Consider the following 20,895-nt stretch of genomic DNA (forward strand, 5'->3'; position numbering starts at 1 on the left):
TTATCCATCCCATAATCCAGAGGTTGAGAAATCCTGCCTTAGAGTTACCACTTGAGAGAAGGCAGAAGTGCTTTAACAGTATTTTGCTCTAAATCTTTTTTAAAAACTTAAATAGTTCTTTTATTGTATTCTGCTTAATAAAATCTGACTTATGTGAATTAAAAAAAATTGATGTTCCTGTTTCTTGCTCTAAAAAAATAAAATAAAATAAAACCTTTTAAAAAGTGACTAATGCCAAAGAGAATTGGGAACAAAAGTGGAAGGAAAACTCACTTTTTACTCTATGCAATATTGCACTGTTTGAACTTGTAACTTTACAAATAGAGTTTGAATATACTTTTTACTTATTTTTTGAAACATGAAAAAAGTGTGTAGTCTGATCTTCCTTCCCCTCTTATTCTTCTAGATTTCTGGGACACACTCCTGGGTTTTCCTCCTACTCTTTCAGATCTTTTCAGACTCTTTCACTTGTCCCTAAAATTCTCGGATTAAATAAACATTTATTCCACGCATATACTGTGCTGGGCACTGTTCTAGGTCCGTGGTCGGCAAACTGCGGCTCGCGAGCCACATGCGGCTTTTTGGCCCCTTGAGTGTGGCTCTTCCACAAAATACCACGTGCGGGCGCACGTACAGTGTGATTGAAACTTCATGGCCCATGCGCAGAAGTCGGTTTTCGGCCTGGGCGAGTCTGTTTTGAAGAAGTACTGTTGATATTTGGCTCTGTTGACTAATGCGTTTGCCGACCACTGTTCTAGGCACTAGGGAGACATGATAATGAAAAGAAACAGGGAGGAGTTCCTGTTCTCACGGAGCTTGCATTCTGCTGGTGTGGAAGACAGTTGGTGCCATCGGTTCCTCCCTTCATATATGCTAAATGCCACTCTGCAAGTGATGGAATCTATTTCTTCTTCCCCTGATCATGGGCTAGACTTGTGATTTTTTTTTTAACTAATTGAATGTGGCAGAAATGAAGTTCTGGGACTTCTGAATTAATTCCTTAACTAAACTGGCAGCTTCCAGATCTCCCTGGGAGAAGCCAGCTGCCACCCTAAAGAAGCTTCAGCAATACCACAGGTTGATAAGGAAAGCGTAGAGATAAGCCGCAAGGAAGCCTGGCATTCAGGTGCCAGAATGCGAGTGAAATCCTCAAGTTCCTTCCAGGTCAGCCCAGTTCCTGGCCACATGCAGCCGAATGACTGACACCAGCTAATGCCAGTGGTGCGAGCAGCTTCACCAAGACCTGCCTGAATTCCTGACGGACGCTGGTCCTAGTTCCAGTCTTCTGACTGATGATCCACTGGAGGGATTGAGGAGGAATTCTCCCACCTTTTTGTTCTTAAAAGTCAGAAAACGAGGATCCTTCTGGACTCAACGGTCAAAAGCATTGAATGCCCTGGAACAATCCAGGAGTGAGTGTGTGAATGTGTGTCTGTGTGAGTGTGTGTGTGTGTGTGTGGAGGGGGATGGGGTGCAGCCTGTGGAAGGTAATGATAGTTAGCCTAATTTTGATAATATTGCAATACAATATATTATTTGCAAAATGCTTCACATGTGTATTTTATCCTTAAAACAACGCCACAATGGGTATAATTATTCCTAAAATACACATGAAGAAACTGAAGCCCACTGACTTTTCCAGGGTAACCCAGCTACTCTCAGTGGCAGAGGGACCCATGCCCAGGTCTCCAAATCCAGATCTCCAAACTCCAAATTCTCATTCCCCGCCCCCCCCCCACACACACTCACTCACACGTGAACTCCCACTGGATCAAGGTGGTGAATAGAGAATTCAGGACTAAGATAGAAAGTAGGGTTCAAAAAGGACATGATGGAGAATAACAGAAGTAACAGGCTCAGTGAAGGCTGGCATTAGAAACTAAGACTCGTGCAGGGCAGTGTACAGGGATGTGCTCAAAGTGGGTCATAACAACAAGACGTACACACTGGCTCTAGGCCCCCATCCTCCATGTATGTGTATATGTGTGGGGTGGGGGTAGCTTCACACACGTATAAATGCTATTTACTTTAACAGCCATTTATTAGGAGTCTGAAAGGAGCATAGGATAAAGTTCATACCCTCAAAGAATGCATTTACTAACGCGTTAGGAAAACAGTGAAATTAGTCCTTAGAAAACACAGTTCAGACAATCAGTGATCCGGGAGCTCAGCCTTTCAGGAGATGGGGGTAGTGGTGGGGAGAACCAGAGAGGTAAGGGAAGGTTCAGAGCAAAGATGGAACCTGCGCTAGGCCTTGAAGGAGGGGTAGAGACCTCTAAGGGAAGAGCATGTCAGATGAGAAACAGTGAGTTGGACAGTGTGTTGGACAGCGAGGCTACGGGTGTGGCTGCCGTGACCTGTAGGTGGATGACTGGGGAATTGTGATGGGAGGGGCAGGGTAAAGTCAGGTTGTCAGAGCCAAGCCCAGGAATTTAGACTGATTCCATTGTGTGTGTGTGGGGGGGGGGGGGGACGGGGGGGGTGAGGGGGGGGGGTCTTTGAGGATATTTAACCAGAAATGATCAAAAGGGTATTTTAAAAGTCTACCGCAGAAAGATATTCTGGGCTTTTAAAGTAAAGTTGTAGTCTGTGTATCGCATTCTACCTAACCATTAAAATAGAGGCTGTGTGTATGTGTGTGTGTGATACTTTTTATTCTTACTGAATTAGATTACATCTCTTTCTATCCCAAATTAAACAGGGGAGTTAAACAACTTAGACCTTTGTTTTCAAAAATGGATGCTGAGATTCCGAGTGGTTGAGATTTTAGAACAGGGGCACCCAACTCTCGTTGACATCTGGGAGCACTTTACTGTGTGGCTGAACTTCATGCAAGAAGATAATGAACCAAATGAGGAGCAAAGACCTGCTGGTAGCATGTTGTAATTTGGGGGAATGATTTAAATAGAAATGCTTCTACTCATCTCATACCAACAGTAATTAGTGGATTGAATGACTAATCACTAGATGTAGGTAAGCAAATGCTGACTTATTTTTAGACTGGAAGCATGAAGCTATATGAGAGTTGTTGAGGCACATGCTCATAAATCCTGCATTATGACATATAAGTAACCACTGGAGCAAGCATATTCTAATAAAATGTAAATGTCTATATATTCTTCTGTATCTGAGTTACTTTTATGTAATACTAGAGGCCCAGTTCATGAAATCGTGCGTGGGTAGGGTCCCTAGGCCTAGCCTGCGATCAGGGCCATCTTCCGCCAGTTCGCCAGTTCTCCAGTCCCCAGTCCATCCCCGCCAACGACACCCACCCCGGTTCCCCATGGTTCCCTGTTCGCCACCCGGCGATCAGAGCCTCCAGGATGGGGGGAGGGACCGAGAGATGGTCAATGCACCTCATAGCGACTGGTCGATTGGCCGTTCTGGTCATTACGCCATTATGGTCGCTGGCCTTTTATTATGTAGGATATGCTTAATAATGTTACACTTCGCAAGCTGGGCATTACAGTCACTTTTTTTGTGGTGTGCTAAAAATAAAGAGCAGTGGTTTGGGCCACAGGGCCTCTTTTTGTGTGTGTACTACAGTATATAACATGTAAATTGTAAACATCTAAAGAAAGCATGTAGGCCCAATCTACAAAAAATAGCATCTCAAATATTTATTTGCAAGTGAGTTTGTAACTTAGAACATGTTTTCCTATAGAAACAGTGAAGTAAATACTGTATTTGTTCCTGGACTAATCTACAAATGTTATGTGATTTGTGATGTTCATATAATGTGCATTTGCAATGAAAAAAAAGGAAGCACTACTTTTGCAATGCTTTATAATTTAAAAAGAGGAGAAGCCCTTGGTACTAAGTACTTTTTCATAGGTGCTGGTGCTTACAGAAAAGCAGGTTTTAAGGGACAAGGATGAAGAGTCCGATGGAAGTTGTGGAGCTCTGGCATGCAGAGGGGAAGGGGTAGTTAGAGGGGAACAGCCGATCCAGCCACACTGGAGCCGGAGGCAACAAGAAAAAAACATGTGCCCTATGCATACATGGATCAAAATAGCCTCTCATATTTGGAATCAATAGGAAAAAGTTAATAAAAGCCTAACAGTTTGGAAAAACATCTATAAGTAAAACCCCGTGTTGCCAATCTACTCACACACCATTGTCAACCCTCATAAACCCGCCTGCCCCGCCCAGGCAGGGCTGGAGGTGGGAAGGGGGGGAACCCTTGCAGCCACTGGGGGAACCCCTCACTGTTCCCTTTGCACAGATCATAAAACAAGCAGGAGTAGCTCATTTTTATTTAAAATGTTGCTACTGTACTTTGTTCACCATCGATTTTTTTTATTTTAAATTTAATTTTAAAATATTGCATTAAGATTACTTTTATTTGACTTGATTCCGAGGTGTGTGTGTGTGTGTGTGTGTGTGTGTGTGTGTGTGTGTCCCCTCTGCCTTACCCCAGTCCAGGCACTGGTGGGAAGCAGCGAGGAAGCCACCGGTTAAACTTTTTCCCCCTCTTCTTTCTTCCCTCCCTTCCTTCTCCCTCGCTCTCCCTTTTGCTCCTCCTCCCCTCCCCCCTTCCTATCTTTTAATTATTTTTTTAAATGGACTTTTCTTACTCTGGGTCTCCAGCTCCATCACTTTCCCTGGCTGCTACTGAAGGCCCTTCCAGGGCAGGGGGCTCCTGGGGGCGGGGGCTGGGGCAGGCAAAGGAGTTCTGAGGGGAAGAGGCCTAATCGATCCGCACAGATTTTAAAATGCTTAGTCTTTAAAAAGCTGGTTAAACCCTTTACGTTTTAGAGACTTGGGGCCACGTCTGGTTTGCCCAGCCCTAGCGACTGCTAGGGTTCAGTATGTGATAAAGGCAGTTGCAGGAATAAACGTCTGAAGTAACCGGGTGGGGGTTAAGAAAAAAGACTTTTGTAAAAGGACGCGTGTAACTTTGAGAGTTTGCCTGAGGTGGAATCACCTTGGCTGTGAGTGGCAAAGCACACAGAAAACTGCAGTGATGGGTGGTGTAGTCAGTAGTTAGAGCATCGGCCCCACATACTGAACGGTCAAGGGTTCGATTTCTGGTCAAGGGCATGTTCCTGGGTTGCAGGTTCAATCCTACTTGCGGGAGGCAACTGATTGATCTGTCTCTCTCACATCAATGTTTCTCTCCTCCCCCTCTCCCCCCACTCCCTCCCACCCTCTCAAGAGATAGATAGAAAGAGTATCCTCAGGTGAGGATTAACAACAACTGAGGTGAATTGTGGTGGAGGAGAGATTTGGGGTTTGGAGGAGTCTTCTCTTAAGGAAAAAGAAGGTTGGAGGGAAGAAAGTGGATTTGTCCAGTTCTCCATCCTGGCCACCGAGCGGCGCTGTTGGCACAAGGCTGGCTGCTTTCTGGACTTGGGCTGGAAGGCGCCAGGCATCCTGGGATGGAGATGGGGAGAGGGAGCCACAGAGGGTCCTCCATACAGTTTGTGAGTATCAGAAAGTTACAAGTCAGGTTTTCGTAAGTTTTGCTTATTTGTATTTATGTACCCACAATATGTGGATGTTTTAAAGCACAGTAACAAACAGTACTAAAACTCCACTGCGCCGAGTACTGTGGAATGTGCATGACAAAGGATGGGTTTCCACGCTGCCGCTTGGCTAGACAGAGCTAGAAACTTCAGGGCAACGTTAAAGAAAGTTCTGGGAGCATTTGATGTAGTTCATAGAAATGCGCAATGACAAATTGTACGCAGGGGTCATTATTCTTTAGTCAGTCAGCAGCCTGAGCACGTCTACAGTGAACTGACTGCCCTGAGTGCACCTTGACTGGGGGGCTGGGAGGAGGAGAGGCATGGAGTGGGCATGCACCTCAGCTTCTGCTCTCAGGGGTGCGTGATTCCTGTCGGAAAGAAAGCTCTTCCACAGGGTTTAGGATCCCATTCTGAGTACCAAGAAACAGAAACCCTGTGTGCAGAGTTGATGGACCCACTGTGTGTCAGGGCAAAGGGTACTCACTGTGTGGTGAAGAGCATAGGTCCTAAAATCAAGGCCAGTGGGTTCAAATTCTGACACTTGCACTCGAAGAAACTTTGGACACTCCCCAGTTTTCTCATCTGCAATTGGGGTGGTAAGTATCTATGTCGCGGAATTTAAATGAGATGATGCGTATGAAGTGCTTGCTTAGAACAGATCAAAGGAAATGGTAGCCATATGAGGTGGAGCTGCCTAGGAAAGGAAGCGAGGGCCAAGAACAGGCGTGGAAACTCTCCGGTGTGACTTGTTATCTCCCAGTTCTTAATTTGTCTCAAGAAGGAAGGCAAAGTAGGTTTAAAGTATGACTTTGAAGCTGCTCTGCCTGGGCTCAAATCCTGGTTTCACCACTTCTTTCTTGTGTGGCCCTGGGCGAATTATTTAATACGTCTGACGGCGGAATTGTTATGAGTAAATTACAAGTAAGCCATGTGTTTGCCTTATTATTAGTCGCTTTTTCCCCTACCGGTAGCCAGGAGGCTTTGACTAAATATGTAGCGAGTTGCCTCCCCATGGGACCTGACTATATTTACAAATCTATTCTTTATTAAAAGAACATTAAATCACTCTTTTAAAAACCATGATGTTATGTTGAAAGTGGAAGATTAAATATAAAATTGGCGTCCTCTATTATCCGTGGGCCACCAATCCTCAGTTCAAGTCATTTCTGGAATTTTCCGTCAATGCCTTGACTCCAGAAATGAAGACAAGCAATCATACAAATGCAAAAAATAAAAAAACACAACAGAAGACATCTGGTCTGCAGAAGCACAGTTTTATTTTATCCTGAAAATAGGGAGTCTCCCACTTTCCCTGCACCTACAGATTCCTGAAGATTCCTATATAGTTTTAGACAAAGGGTCCTTTTTAGGCACAGTGCTCAGTCTAATTGCGTTGTTTCACAAGCTAAACCATTGTGTCACAGGAACACCTTGCAATTAGATTTCTTTACCTGCCTGTGAAATGTCTCTTTTAACCTGTCATTACTTCCCCGTAGCTTCAGAGGGTGGACCTACACATATGGAATCGCTCAGCACGCTGGAGCGTTCCATCTGCAGCTCACAGTTTTGATCCCCAACAGGTTTAACTACTCTTTCCAAGTGAAGGCCAGGATGTGGGGAGAGCCCGAAAGGGAGACGGAATCTAGTGTTACAGCCAGGAGCACGGAACTTCAGGCTAGAAAACTGGAACTGGGGCATTTGGCATTTCTGAGCAGAAATTTCCAAGGGCTGTAGGCATGTTCTTAAATCAGTAAGAGCTTGTGAAATTTGGAAACATGGCCATCTTGCTCCACATATTTTTTCTCGTTAGTTTTGAACCCTCGTCTTTCCCGAAGGCAGCGGAAATAGAAGGTAGCACTGGAACTTATACCACCAACTTCCTCGTGAAAACTAAGTGCAAACACACAAACAGCACACTGACCTGCAGTGACAGTGGGATGGAAAGAAGGACCACAGATGCATGTAGTTACAAAGGAGACCCAGACACCATGTGCTTGCAGTTCTGCTTACAGTCAGCAGACAGCACTGTCCGCCTGTACACGTTTCGAGGGGAACAAGAGTTGAAAGTACTCCAGGGAGAAGAGAGACATGATTTAAGAATCATACTCTGTAGCTGTTATTTGGACCGAAGATGATGTCACATGAGTTTTGATGAGTGAACAGTCACTTCACTATTACTGGTTCACCTTAAATAGAATAACTAATTTCAATCTAGTCCTAATGAGAAATGAGACCAAACAGATTTTTTTTTTACTTTTGTGCAAATTTAATGATCAGTGTCTCCTTGTTAAATGAAATTTGGAAAGTTCAGTAGTCTTTACAGATATTTCTTACTGTTTGCTAGATTAGTAACCTTGGGAAGGTTACATCATTCTCTGAGACTCAGGACCCTCATGATTAAGTGGGGATAATAATGCTGCCTACTCACTGTCACGGGCTGGAGGATCAGCAGGAGGCTGACGCAGAGCAAGCTGTTACTGTTGATACTACTACTACTGAGATAGGCCGAGCCTCTCCTAAACAGATGGGAATGTTCTTCAGTTAGTTTTTTTTTAAGCTTCTCCTGGATAAATTTAAAGTTTCTCTTCAGAGCTCTGCTCTGCACCTGCTCCAGGAGATACCAGCCAATGGGGGGAGCCTGGAAAGCAAAGAGCTCCTGTGCACCCGCGTGAAGAGCCCTGCCCTATAATAAGCCTGACCCCAGCAGCAGTTTGGGGGAGCCATGCTGTTGTTAGCCTATGCTCCCCTGGTGCATCAGGCTCACTCCCTTTCTTCTTTTTCTCCAACTTTTGGATTTGTTTTGCCTCCTCTCCTGATTTCTACCTAGAGTGGGGGCAAGACTCCCTTTGGTGGTCAAACTACTATTGTACTTCTATCTAAAGACACACACACACACACATTAGAAGTAGGCAGAAATGAATATAAATAAATAATCAAAAGAGATAAATAAATAATCAAAATCTATGGATTTCATGTGAATGTGTTTTTAAGAATATTGTTTTTGCCCAGCCAGTGTGGCTCCAGTGGTTGAGTGTTGACCCAGGAACCAAGAGGTCTAGGTTCAATTCCTGGTCAGGTCACATGCCCAGAGTTTTGGACTCAGGCCCTGGTGGAGGCATGTGCAGGAGGCAGCAAATCAATGAACTTTCTCTCTATCCCTCTCCCTTCTTCTCTCTCTAAAAATCAATAAAAACATATTTTTTAAAAATAATTTTTTTCTACTTTCTTATTTAGAAAATTCTTAAATACACAAAAGTGAACCTCCATTAAACCACCATTTAGCTTAAACATCTATCAACATTTTTACTAATTTTGTTATTTTTATTCCCAACATTATTTTTCTGGAATATTTTAAAACAAGGAAATTATATCATTCTGCCTATACATATTTAGTATGCATTTTTAACTGTAGGATTGTCTTAAAACATAATTACCATGCAAAATTAAAAATGATTCTTAAGATCATCTAATACCATATTAAATTTTTCATATTTGTCTCATAAATGCCATTTTACAGGGCATGGTTACCAGGGGCTGGGGCATGGGGAAAATGGGGAAATATTGGTCAAAGACATGTATATATAAATTCAGATTTGCAGAATGAATAAATTCTGAGATATTCAGCAGGGTGACTATAGTTAGCAATACTGCATTGCATACTTGAAATTTGCTAAAATGACTGCTCCTGATTGTTCTCACAAACAAAAAATTAACTATGTGCAGGGACAGATATGTTAATTAGCTTGATTGTGGTAAACATTTCACAATGAACACATATATCAAAACATAATTTTGTATACCTTAAATATATAAATTTTGTTTGTCCATGATGCCTCATTAAAGCTGGGTTGGGGAAAGAGATGTTTTACGGTTGATTTGTTCTAATCAGGATTCAAACAAGGTCTACATATTGCATCTGTTAAAGCTCTTAAGATTTCTGAATTATCTTCTTTTTTATGTCATTGATTTGTTAGATAAAGCAGGTTATTCATCTTTGCTGATATCGCTGTTTGCTTCCTTGTAGTGTTATTTAACTTCTCTGTCCTCTGTATTTCTTGTAATTTGGTATGAGATCTAGACACTTGATTAGATTCAGACTAAATTTTTTTCTTTAGTCAAAACTACATCAGCCCTGGCGGATGGCTCAGTTTGGAGCACCACCCTGTGCACCAAAAGGTTGTAGGTTCGATTCCCACCAGGGCACATATCTAGGCTATGGGTTTCATCCCCAGTCAGGGCACTTACAGGAGGCAACCAATCGCTGTTTCTCTCTCACATCGATCTCTCTCTCTCTCTCTCTCTCTCTCTCTTTCTCTCTTTCTTCCTTTCTCTCTCTAAAATCAATAAAAACATATCCTGCCCAGCTGGTGTGACTCAGTGGTTGAGCACCAACATAGTTCGATTCCAGGTCAGGGCACATGCCTGGGTTGCGGGTTCGATCCCCAGTGTGCGGTGTACAGGAGGCAGCCAATCAATGATTCTCTCTCATCATTGATGTTTCTACATCTCTCTCCTCCTCTTCTTCCTCTCTGAAATCAATAAAAAATATACTTTTTTAAAAAAGAAGTCACTTAATTGACTTTAGACAAAGCATGAATTATTTTATTTTTGAAAAGTTTGAAGGATCTTTCACAATTTCTCTCAGTAGCCCATTTTAGTATCAAAACAGAGCATTTTAAGCCTTTAAAAAATCAGGCTATGCTATTTCAGCAACTTGTGACTTAGGTGACTCACCCCCTGGGCTAATTCATGTGCTAACCATTTAAAAATTAGAAAAGGTATGATCATTAGACGGTGATCATGAAAAATTGTCTCAAACCCTGTCTGGGATATAACTTTTGTATGATAACATTGACAATCTCCTTTTTTAGGACAAAATCACCATATCTGACAAACTATAATCTAATTGTGATAAATTCTAAAGGAATTATGAAATATTCTGAGAAATTCGCTTTTCTCACTCTGTGTCGATTGTCAACCAAAAGTTAAATAGTCTTTAACCAAATACTATTTTATCTTTTTGTATTAATATAAGTCAGTGGTTCTCAACCTTCCTAATGCCGCAACCCTTTAATACAGTTCCTCATGTTGTGGTGACCCCCAATTTCATTGTTACAAGTTGAACATAATTAAAGCATAGTGATTAATCACAAAACAATATGTAATTATATATGTGTTTTCTGATGGTCTTAGGCGACCCCTGTGAAAGGGTCATTTGACCCCCAAAGGGGTCGCGACCTGCAGGTTGAGAACCACTGATCTAAGTAGTCACCTAAAAAAACCAAAAACAAAAAACTACATGTCTCTAATTTGAGTGACTCTTTGAATTGGCCTGTTCTAGGTATTTTCTCTTGTAGCAATATTAAAATATTAAAATAAAACTTTAATACATGCTCATAATTAAATCATCTGAAAGGTTTTTTAAACCATTGTGAGGCTCATTATGTCAAATATACATAAATAAGCCTCATTTTTTTCTTTTAATGATGATGATTGTGTGTGTGTGTCCTACATTCTGTCTCACCCAGGTTAGTACATTATAGTGGCAATAACCAACCTTAGGAGTCTAGGAAAGTAAAAAGTTCTGTTCACAGGCTACAAACTAGCTTAAGCTAGATCCTTGATGTGGCATCCTATTAATATCGTAAACATTAATTACATTGATGTGAAAGGAAGGGGGGGAAAGGGAAGGACAGAGGAAAAGAAGGAGATATTTTATGCCAACTCCTCTCCCTCTGCCAGTGGGCAACGGAATCTGTATTGGTATCTCCATTGTAAGAACAACCCGGGGACTCACTAGATAGTTTTTGAATGCATGAATGAATGAATGAATGAATGACTACCTCTCTGGGAGTGCCAGATAACTATTGCTTGAAGGTGAAGAGATAGAGTAAGCATCTTCAGCTTTTTTCCTGTTTTATGATTCTGTGGTTTCTTTGACTTTTAAGACCTGGTTAGGCTGCAAATATATTTTAAAGTCTGAAAAGCAAAATGCTCTCAGAGAACAGGCAGGGGGAAAACATATTGCAACGCATCCACTTGAATAATTCATATCATGATTGTTTACACGGACAAGCACTGTTGATGCATAAAGACCACGTATACCCCCAGAGCTAACTTGGGGCTGGAATCTGACTGTAACGTGCCAAGTTTCCTTGCACCCAATAGCAGCCGATCTGCTTCCAGGGGTGCACACCGGAGAGCAGGCAGCGGCGGTTCCAGTGGGTGCTTTCTCCTGCCGATGAGGAAAAAACTGCTGAAGTCATGAGGCCGCCCCAGCAGAGCCCTCATGTGAGTCATATGAAAGCTCCAGCGCTGCTGACCTCTGGCAAAAAGGCAGTGACCGAGGACAGGAGAGGCCGAGAGGGAGAGCCTCCAGAGCAAGCTTTCTCCTTGAGCCTGGAAGACTATGGGCCAGGAGCTGTGTGCAAAGACGCTCCGGCCGGGCTGCAGCTGCCATCGCTGCTGGGAGGGAGGCGATGCACGCCGCTGTCAGAGGAGAGCGCCCGAGAGGACCGAGGCTGCCATCCAGGTACTTGTCTGCCAGCGGCAGCAGCATCCTTCTCTGCTGACAAACCCAGGAGAGCAGAGACCCCCTCCCTTCTCCGTGGCAGGCAGGGGCTGATGGTTCTGCGGTAGGTCTCCACCAATAAAAAGGAATTTCTATTAAAGTCACAGGGAATTTATGGCCATTGTTATCAAATTTGGAGGTTTGCTTGTAAACCAAAAGGGATAAACAACCCGAGGCTTTGGGCTGCCTGAAACTCAGTGGGCTTGAGGTTGAGAAAGGAGTTGTTATTCTCTTGAAACCTCTCCAGGACCGAAGAGCAGGGCTGACCTCCGCATAAAAAGCAAGTCTGCAGTATTGCTGTGCTGTGGACTTAAATGTTCAGTGATCAGCCCGTGGTGGTTAGCAATGCCATACGAGAACGTTATCCCCCTACAGGGATAAATGAAGGGGACATGGGGGGAAAACAAGTGTGAGTTAAACAGAGAGACATTGGGAACCATCCATCAAAGAAATTTAGGTTAGCCAAGTTTTCAAGGACATATTTTTAGGTGAAGAAAGAATGTAGTGTTTCAACAATGGATATTCTTAAATTGTGTGTGTGTGTGTGTGTGTGTGTGTGTGTGTGTGTGTGTGTGTGTAAGTGAGCTGACCTTCAGGAAAGGTGCCTTATGAGGGTACAGAAGCTTAGGAAATATTTGAAAAGTGAAAATCGGGCACACACACACAAAAATGAAAGAATTGTTTATGCCAGCCACTAGGTCTTGACATTGCATGCATTTTATTCCTGCACTTTCCTTTTTTCCTCTAGCTAACGGACCTCAAAGAAGCATCACGTTCCATGACTTCATTTCACCCCAGGGGACGTCAGGCTGCCCATGCCCGGAAGTGCAAGAGTAAAAGGCCACGCAGTAACAGTGAGTCTTTTCAGGAAGAGGATCTGAGGCAGGGCTTTCAGTGGGTGAGTGAGCAGCTGATGCTGATCAAGAGGGTTTCATGTGTGCTTGTCTAGCGAGGCTGGCCCCACCTCCAGGGCAATTACTGAGCTGACCTTCCAAGTACATTCCAGCAAATTCCTCCCGGGGGGTGGGGGGGTGGGGGGGGAGAGGGAGTCAACACACAAAATAAGTGCTCTTTCTGTCTTTCCCACCTCTCCCCCCTACCTGTTCCCTTTAAGCCCACGAAGAGCCTCCTCCCTTTTGGGGCAGCCTCATCCTACTTGAACCTGGAGAAGCTGGGTGAAGGTTCCTATGCTACGGTTTACAAGGGGATTAGCAGGTGAGTGACCCATAGCTGGAGAGACTTTAGCGATGAGGACCCCTCCCCTTGGTTTGACATTGTAAAGCCAGGTGACGCATTGCAGAAGTTCAGGACCCGTGCAAGACACCATGGCCAACAGGGAAAGACATGATGGCTTAAACCACCCTGCAAGAAAAGCACATTTCTCCTGCCCCAATTAAAACCAGCCCACCATAACGTTTATCAGCGTCCCTTCTCTTGATTTTATTGCAAAGTAGACTTGCTCTCCCCCTAAAATACAGTGGAAGTTTGCAATGGCAACCTTGAGATTGCTCCTTCATTCTTCCACTTGCCTTCAGAGGAGAAACTGAAGTTCGTTTCTACAAAGCATGGTATATGCAAAAAGTGATTAATCCTGCGTTTTCTACACTCGTAAAATAAACAAAATGGCTGAAGAATAAAAATACTGCTAATCCAGAAGCCAAGTGCCCATTTGGCTAACAATAAACTTTGTCAAACATATATGAAAGATCTGTGAACCCCACTGCTCTTTAGGAAAAAAAAAAAAAGATGGAGGTCTGATTTCTTTATGTCACTTTGATGTTGAAAAATAAAATGGCTTAACCGAGGTATGTGCCCTTGACCGGAATCAAAACAGAACCCTTCAGGCTGAAGGCCGACGCTCTATCTACTGAGCCAAACTGGCAAGGGAGATGTCCAATATTTTAAGAGACAAAAAGCAAGTTACAGAACAATATGTGCTCTATGATCTCATTTAGGAAAAAAAGGAACTCAAATGTACAACTTATACATGTATAAGTTTGTATGTGCATAGTGGAGTCTGAAAAAATACACAAGATATTCTTAAAAGTAGATACTTCTAGTGGTTGACACTGGGATGGGGAAAGAAAGATGACTAAAACTTTTCACTTTATTCCTCAGCACAAAGACATTCATTATACTTGTAATTTAAGAGCAAATTTTAAAATATCATAGAGATAGATGCCAAAAAGGCATGTGATAAAAGTTCAACATCAACTACTAGTTTTTAAAACTCTGAGCAAAATAGGAATGGGATGATACTTCCTCACTATGTTACAGAATATTTCACATCAACAGCCCACACACTTTTTGTTGTTGTTGTTAATTACTAGAGAGACAGCACCATTAAGTTAGAGGTAGGCAAGAGTGCCCATTATCTTTTACTAGAGGCCCAGTGCACAAAATTCGTGCACTGGGGGTGGGGGGAATGTCCCTCAGTCCAGCCTGCACCCTCTCCAATCTGGGACCCCTCGGACATCCCTCTCACAATCCAGGACTGCTGGCTCCCAACCGCTTGCCTGCCTGATTGCCCCTAACTGCTTCTGCCTGCTGGCCTGATCACCCCCTAACCACTCCCCTGCCAGCCTGATCGATGCCTAACTCCTCCCCTGCTGGCCTGATCGCCCCCAACTGCTCTCTCCTGCCGGCCCAGTCACCTCCAACTGCCCTCCCCTGCCAGCCCGGTTGCCCCCAACTGCCCTCCCCTGGCAGCCTGGTTGCCCCTAACTTCCCTCCTCTGCCAGCCTCGTCCCCCTCAACTTCCCTACCCTTCTGGCCTGGTCACCCCTAACTGCCCTCCCCTGCTGGCCTGATCACCCACAACTGCCCTCCCCTGCTGGCCATCTTGTGCGAGGGTGTGATGGTCAATTTGCATATTGCCTCTTTATTATATAGTTAAAGATTACCGTTAATGTTCTAGCCAATGCAATGAGAAAAAGAAGAATGAATATCACTTTTTTGGGGGTTATAGACTTGTCTACCTAAAAATCCACAAAACCATCAAAATCAGTATGATAAACAGTAAGATCAGTTACAAAATAAAAATATCCTTATCAAAAGTTGTCTTTATGTATTAGCAATAACCATTTAAGAGAAAATATAGTGGGAGAAATTACTCTCACAGTAGCAGTAACAAAAATCATTCGCTTCAACAAATAGGCAGGATTTATATAAAGATTTATTAAGGAACATTAAACATTTGAAGAGCCATAAGGGCATTCATTTTTTTTTCATACAGGCACTCATTCAGTCTACTAATATTTTTTAAGCACCCACTGTGTGCCAGGCACTACTTTAGCCAATAAGGATTCTTCTAAGAAGGAGACAAAACCTCCTGCTCATAGGGATTGTACTTTCTAGTGGGGCGGGGGGAGGGGGGTAAGATAGACAATTATTAAACTTAGTAAAATACTGAGTTTGTTAGAGAGTGAAAAGTGCTTTGAAAAAGGATAAAACAGGGAAGAGGGGTTAGGGGTGGATTACTATTTTAAAAGAATGATGAGAGGGGGCCGCACTGAGAAGGGAACACATGAACAGACTCTGACACAGGGAGGTGTGAGCTGAGCACATCTGAGGTGGAAGAGCTCCAGGCAGAGGGAACGGCAGGTGAGAAATCCCTGAGGCCGGAGGAGGCCTGGTGCTGGGAGGGGAGAGTGGAAGCAGATGAAGGCAGGGAGAAGTCGCAGCTGCAGTAGGAAAGGTGTATAGGGTCTTGTAGATCATCCAGGGGCTGTTGTAAGGATATTTGGATTAGACCATCTAATAGTGCAAAGGTGTCAATAATTCTCTAATTTAGAGTCTTACTGCATTGTAAATGTGTTCAAAAGCTACAATAATTAAAATAGTGTAGCACAAGTATAAGAAAAGACAGATCAAAGAAGTATGAGTTTTTAAAGTACAGAATAGTCACAAATCCAAGTATTAGTAAGATCTCATATGTAATCATTGTGGCACTTCAAATCAGCAAGGAAAAGAAGACGATCCAATACGTGGAGCTGGGTCAATTGTTAGCAACTTGGAAATATAAATTCCCAGTGGGTTAAAGAGTTAAATAAAAAATAAATAAAAAATCCAGGAACTAGAAGAATAGATAAGAGAATTCTGTGTGTACATAACACTTAAGTCAGAACCCATAAGGGAAGATTGGAAGTGTCCATGGTGCCCCATCTGTCCAAGTATGCTCTACAAAGCCCCAATTTTGAGACACCTTAACAGAGGTTTTATTGAAAGAGTTACTGTGGTAAAATTAACACTGGGAACCCTAGAACAAACTAAAATGTGACCTTCATTGTAGGTGCTCTCAACATCTTTAAAATGTGCATGTATACCAGTACTATCTGAGAAAGGCTGAGAAAATTTTAAAGCATAAAGGATTTTCTAAACATATTTGACCAAAACACTTTTTTGGAGGGGTGGTGAGAATTTCAGAGAGCTATGCTCTGAGTAAAACATTTTGTAGTGCCCCATGCCAGAGCAAACTGTGACCTTGAACCATAGCCTGGCCTCTGCCCATAGGCCCAGGCACTGAAGCAGTTTACACGGTTTGAGGGGGGTGGGAGGGGGGGAAGAGTATTTTAGAAAATGTTGAACATCATAAAGTTGTTTGTTTTTTTTTAAAAGATATTTTATTGATTTTTTACGGAGAGGAAGGGAGAGGGATAGAGAGTTAGAAACATCGACCAGCTGTCTCCGGCACACCCCCCACTGGGGATGTGCCTGCAACCCAGGTACATGCCCTTGACCAGAATCGAACCTGGGACCATTGAGTCCGCAGGCTGACGCTCTATCCACTGAGCCAAACCGGTTAGGGTGTACATCATAAAGTTTTTAAAGTTCAACATTTCAAAGACATGATAAGGCAAACAAAAGAAATTGTTGAAGAGTATATGCAAAATAGTTTAGTAAAATGGTGGGCAGATAAGGCAAATCATAAAAGAACAGAAAAGACCAATACATTTATGAAAATTCAGTTCCACAACTAACGACATAGAAATTAAAATGTGGTAATCCTTTTTATCTATAAATAGTCCAAAAAGATGAAGATAAAAGCATGCTCTAAAAAACAAACCCCGCAAATGTGTAGCTATCCCACCCTCAAGGAGGGGGAGCACAACTCCTCACTCCTTAAGTGTGAGCTACTCACAGGGACATTCTTCCCTAAGTATAGTGTTGGGGGTGGGGGTGGGGGGTAACTACAGGGAAGGAATCTGACAAACATTACCTCAGCCAGGTGATTAAGGCCAACATCAAGTCATAATTATGACAATATGTGCCCTTACTATGGTGTGATGAAAATGGTACTCTACCTCCTCCAAACCACTAACCCCAGTGTTGTAATCATAAGAAAACCTCCAACAGAGAGGTATCCTACAAAATTCTTGACTAAGGTGCCAAGGTGCTCAAAAACAAGGAAAGTCTGGAAAATTGTCACAGCCAAGAGGAGCCTAAAGAGACATGACAACTACATGTAACCTGGTGTTCTGGATGGTATCCTGGAACAGAAAAAGGACATTAGGCAAGAACTAAAGAAATCCTGGTAATCATATTGCAACATATAAATGTATCAGATCAACACATTGTACACCTTTAACTTGCACAACATATGCCAATTACATCTCAATTTAGAAGAAGACTAAGATAAAAACTTGATTTCATAAATTTACACCTCTACTGATATCTACTTTAGAAGAAATAAAAAGAAATAATAGTTACTGTAAGAAAACATTTTGAAATAAAATGAAAAAGTCATAAATGCTATAAAAAGGAAAGGTAATATATATACCAGCAAATGAATGTTGAAGACTTAAAGATCATCTGTACTCTATCACTTTTGTGCACGTGTGCATTTTGTCTTCCATGTGCACACAGTTTACAGTCGACCCTCAAACAACACGGGTCCATTATCAGATTTTTTTCAACAAATACCGTAAATGTATTTTCTCCTCCTTAGGATTTTCTTAGTAACATTTGCTTTTCTCTAGCTTACTTTATTGTAAGGATGCAATATACAATACATAAAACATACAAAATATGTGTTAATTGATTGTTTATGTACAAGCAAGGAGATTGTTAGGAGGTTAGTACAATGATTCAGATGAAAAATGAGGATAGCTGAGATAAGTGCACAAAGGAAAATAAAAGGAACAATATAGTACATCAAAATATTACGAGGAAGGATCTGATGGGGGGCAGGGGCATTCTCTGATTTCTGTATCTCCAAATTATTTTTATAATAAACATGGATCACTTTGGTGAAGAGAAAAAATGTCTTGGTATACATATACATATTATATGACTTTCAACACTTTTTATTTTGAAAAATTGTAGATTCGTATGCTAGAATATATTTGGAAGGAAAACTTATTTATGTTAAATTGTAATGAGCCGTCTTAATGTGCGCCCTTTCCCCCCATTCTTCTAGAATAAACAGACAACTAGTGGCTTTAAAAGTCATCAGCATGAATGAAGAGGAGGGAGTCCCATTTACAGCCATCCGAGAAGGTAAGAAGAGTGAAATGGACCCAACCGATATGTTTTAACTCATTGAATAGCCGGCCGGCGGGAGGTGGGTGGGGGGATGCATTGAGTCTATCCATTCACTATCTAGCTTTTGATATTTCTAGAAGTAATATTATAATAGTAATTTTATTCTTCCTACCAGTTTTTCAAGTATAGTTACACTATCATTTTGCTACTCATTTTTGAGGAAATCAAGATTCAAAAATATTGTATTAGTTGACCAAGACTATACACTCAATGAGTATTTATTTAGCATCTTCTTGTGTATTTGGTCCCATACTAAGTGCTAAGGCTATAGCTAATAACCTCAGAAAAATCCATATAAAAGATAAAATTAATAATATAATTACATAAATTCTTAGTAAACCATTTACTTGAAAATAATAAGTAGTTTAGATAGCATTTGAAAACCTCTTTGGGAAGGCATGTATGTTTATTGTTGTGCCTGTGTTGTCTCTGTACCCTGGGGAGTATAGCAAGTGGGTGAGGATGGACTTGGGTTTGAATCTTAGATCTGCCAATTACTAGTGTGACTGTGGGTAGATTACTTTACCTATTTAAGACTTGGCTTATTGCAGAAAGAGGATAATAATATTACCTATTTCTTTTCATTGTTATGAGGATTAAATGAGAATATGCATTTAGAGCACTAATCACAGTCCATTTTCAGAATTCAACAAATGCTGGCCATTATCATTCCATTCTTGTTTTATTTCCCTCAGTGATGACTTGTTCACCACCAAAAAACCACTATCGTGAATATAAATCTTTAAAATTCCATTTATTAACCTTTTACAAGAGCCATTTGAAATAAAATGAGAATGGGATTGCTGTCCATTTCATCAAAAACCCAGGGAAATGGCTCTTCCCGGGCCTCACTTTCCCCCTGTTAAACGACTTCATTCTCCCTTCTCTTCTGTATGTGCACATCCTACGTGCACCACTCGGGGGGGGGGGGGGGGGGGGCGGGGGAGGAGGTTGAGATGGATGAGAAGAAAAAGCCCAATCTTTGCTCTATATCATTTTCAGATGTAACAGAGCAGATGGTTCCAGTTACAACCAGTGTTATAATGGAGGGTTTTTTTGTTTTTTTTAAAAAATACAACATAAACTGAGATGAGAACCAGTTAGCATCCGTGTGGCTAATGGAGTGAGTAGATTTTGAAAGGAGCTTGGAAGGATGGGCTATGCAAACAGGCATGGAAAAAAGCAATTCAGAAAATGAGTTTATAACTGAATTTGATGCCACTTTCAAAAGTCTTTCAGAGCCCCTGGGACATGTGTTCTTTTGAATTTAACTGGAAGGGCCAAATGGCTGTCAGGTTATCTGGGGATTCAGCCTGGTAGGATCAGGTGCATTCTGGACGAAAGCATGGTTTTAATATAATGGAAACTGCATTTACGAATGCACTTATCGGTGGTCCCCATTAAAGAACGATCAGAGTTAGAAAGAGATGTATGTAGGTTAAGGAGCATTTCTGCATGTAACACAAGTCCCCAGGTCACCAGCACAGGGAGGGACTCCAGGCCCAGGTTCACCCCATCCTCCATGCGCTTGTCTGTTGCTTAGACTTGCCTCACTCCAAGATTTTGCCCGCAGCCCAGTTTTTCGGGGGGATATTTGGCCAGTCCTTTTGCCAGTGTTGCCACCCGATGCTTCTCAGCATGGTTCAGGAAAGCTGGGCCCGTGTTGCTCTGCATGCGAAGCGTTTCTTTTACTGCATGTTTACCAGGAGTTGGCTCTCCATCGCAGGTGTTTGCAAGTACAATTAGGATTCAACTGTGGACTTTGTAGGCTGGCTTTATGGACTTACCTTACTGAATGCGTTGCTTCACAATATTAAAACCACACGGGGATGGGTGACACATTGCAGGTCGCCAGGCATCTAGTTTCCAACAATGAGTGTTTCCTTTCCCACCAGTGCAGAAGCTGTGGGCCCCTGTCAGAGCCGCCTTCTCCCCTCAAGGAGATAGAAGGCCTCGCTGGAAAACGTTGGCACTGTCCCACTTCTCCTGTAAGAGCTTTAAGGATGGGAGGCCAGGGAGACGGGAGGCTAAATGGGAAGGGCTGGAAGGCAAAGTAGGAACAGCTGGAATTCATTAGTTCAAATCCAGGGTCACTAGCTAAAAAGGCAACTGAAAGCCACGTGCAGGAAAACTGAACGAGTAATGCAGACTTCTTTTAAAAGCCTTGAAGAAGGAATTACTTTTCCTGACCAGTTTGGCTGCACTGATGCTATAGCAGCCAAAGATTTATTGAGTATGATTTTACTGTATGTATGGTCTCTATATAAGTAGAATACCTGTAGCAGTTTAATAATCTGGTCATTTGGAATA

At 42.4% G+C, this 20,895-nt stretch overlaps 1 protein-coding gene across 2 annotated transcripts in view; it reads left to right on the top strand.

Moving 5' to 3' along the window:
- The first annotated feature begins 11,728 nt into the window (after positions 1 to 11,728).
- CDK15 (cyclin dependent kinase 15) overlaps positions 11,729 to 20,895 on the top strand; it is a 71,173-nt gene continuing 62,006 nt past the window's right edge. Inside the window, exons 1-4 of one of the 2 annotated variants that reach the window (XM_059702796.1) lie at positions 11,729 to 12,003; positions 12,791 to 12,940; positions 13,157 to 13,257; positions 18,461 to 18,540. In XM_059702796.1, coding sequence (XP_059558779.1) covers positions 11,881 to 12,003; positions 12,791 to 12,940; positions 13,157 to 13,257; positions 18,461 to 18,540 — 454 coding nt within the window. In that variant the 5' untranslated portion in view covers positions 11,729 to 11,880. The remainder of the gene's footprint in view (positions 12,004 to 12,790; positions 12,941 to 13,156; positions 13,258 to 18,460; positions 18,541 to 20,895) is intronic. The other variant, XM_059702797.1, reaches the window with a different exon arrangement.

This window comes from Myotis daubentonii, chromosome 7 (genome assembly GCF_963259705.1).
Source record: "Myotis daubentonii chromosome 7, mMyoDau2.1, whole genome shotgun sequence".
In the NCBI taxonomy this organism is placed as follows: Eukaryota; Metazoa; Chordata; class Mammalia; order Chiroptera; family Vespertilionidae; genus Myotis; species Myotis daubentonii.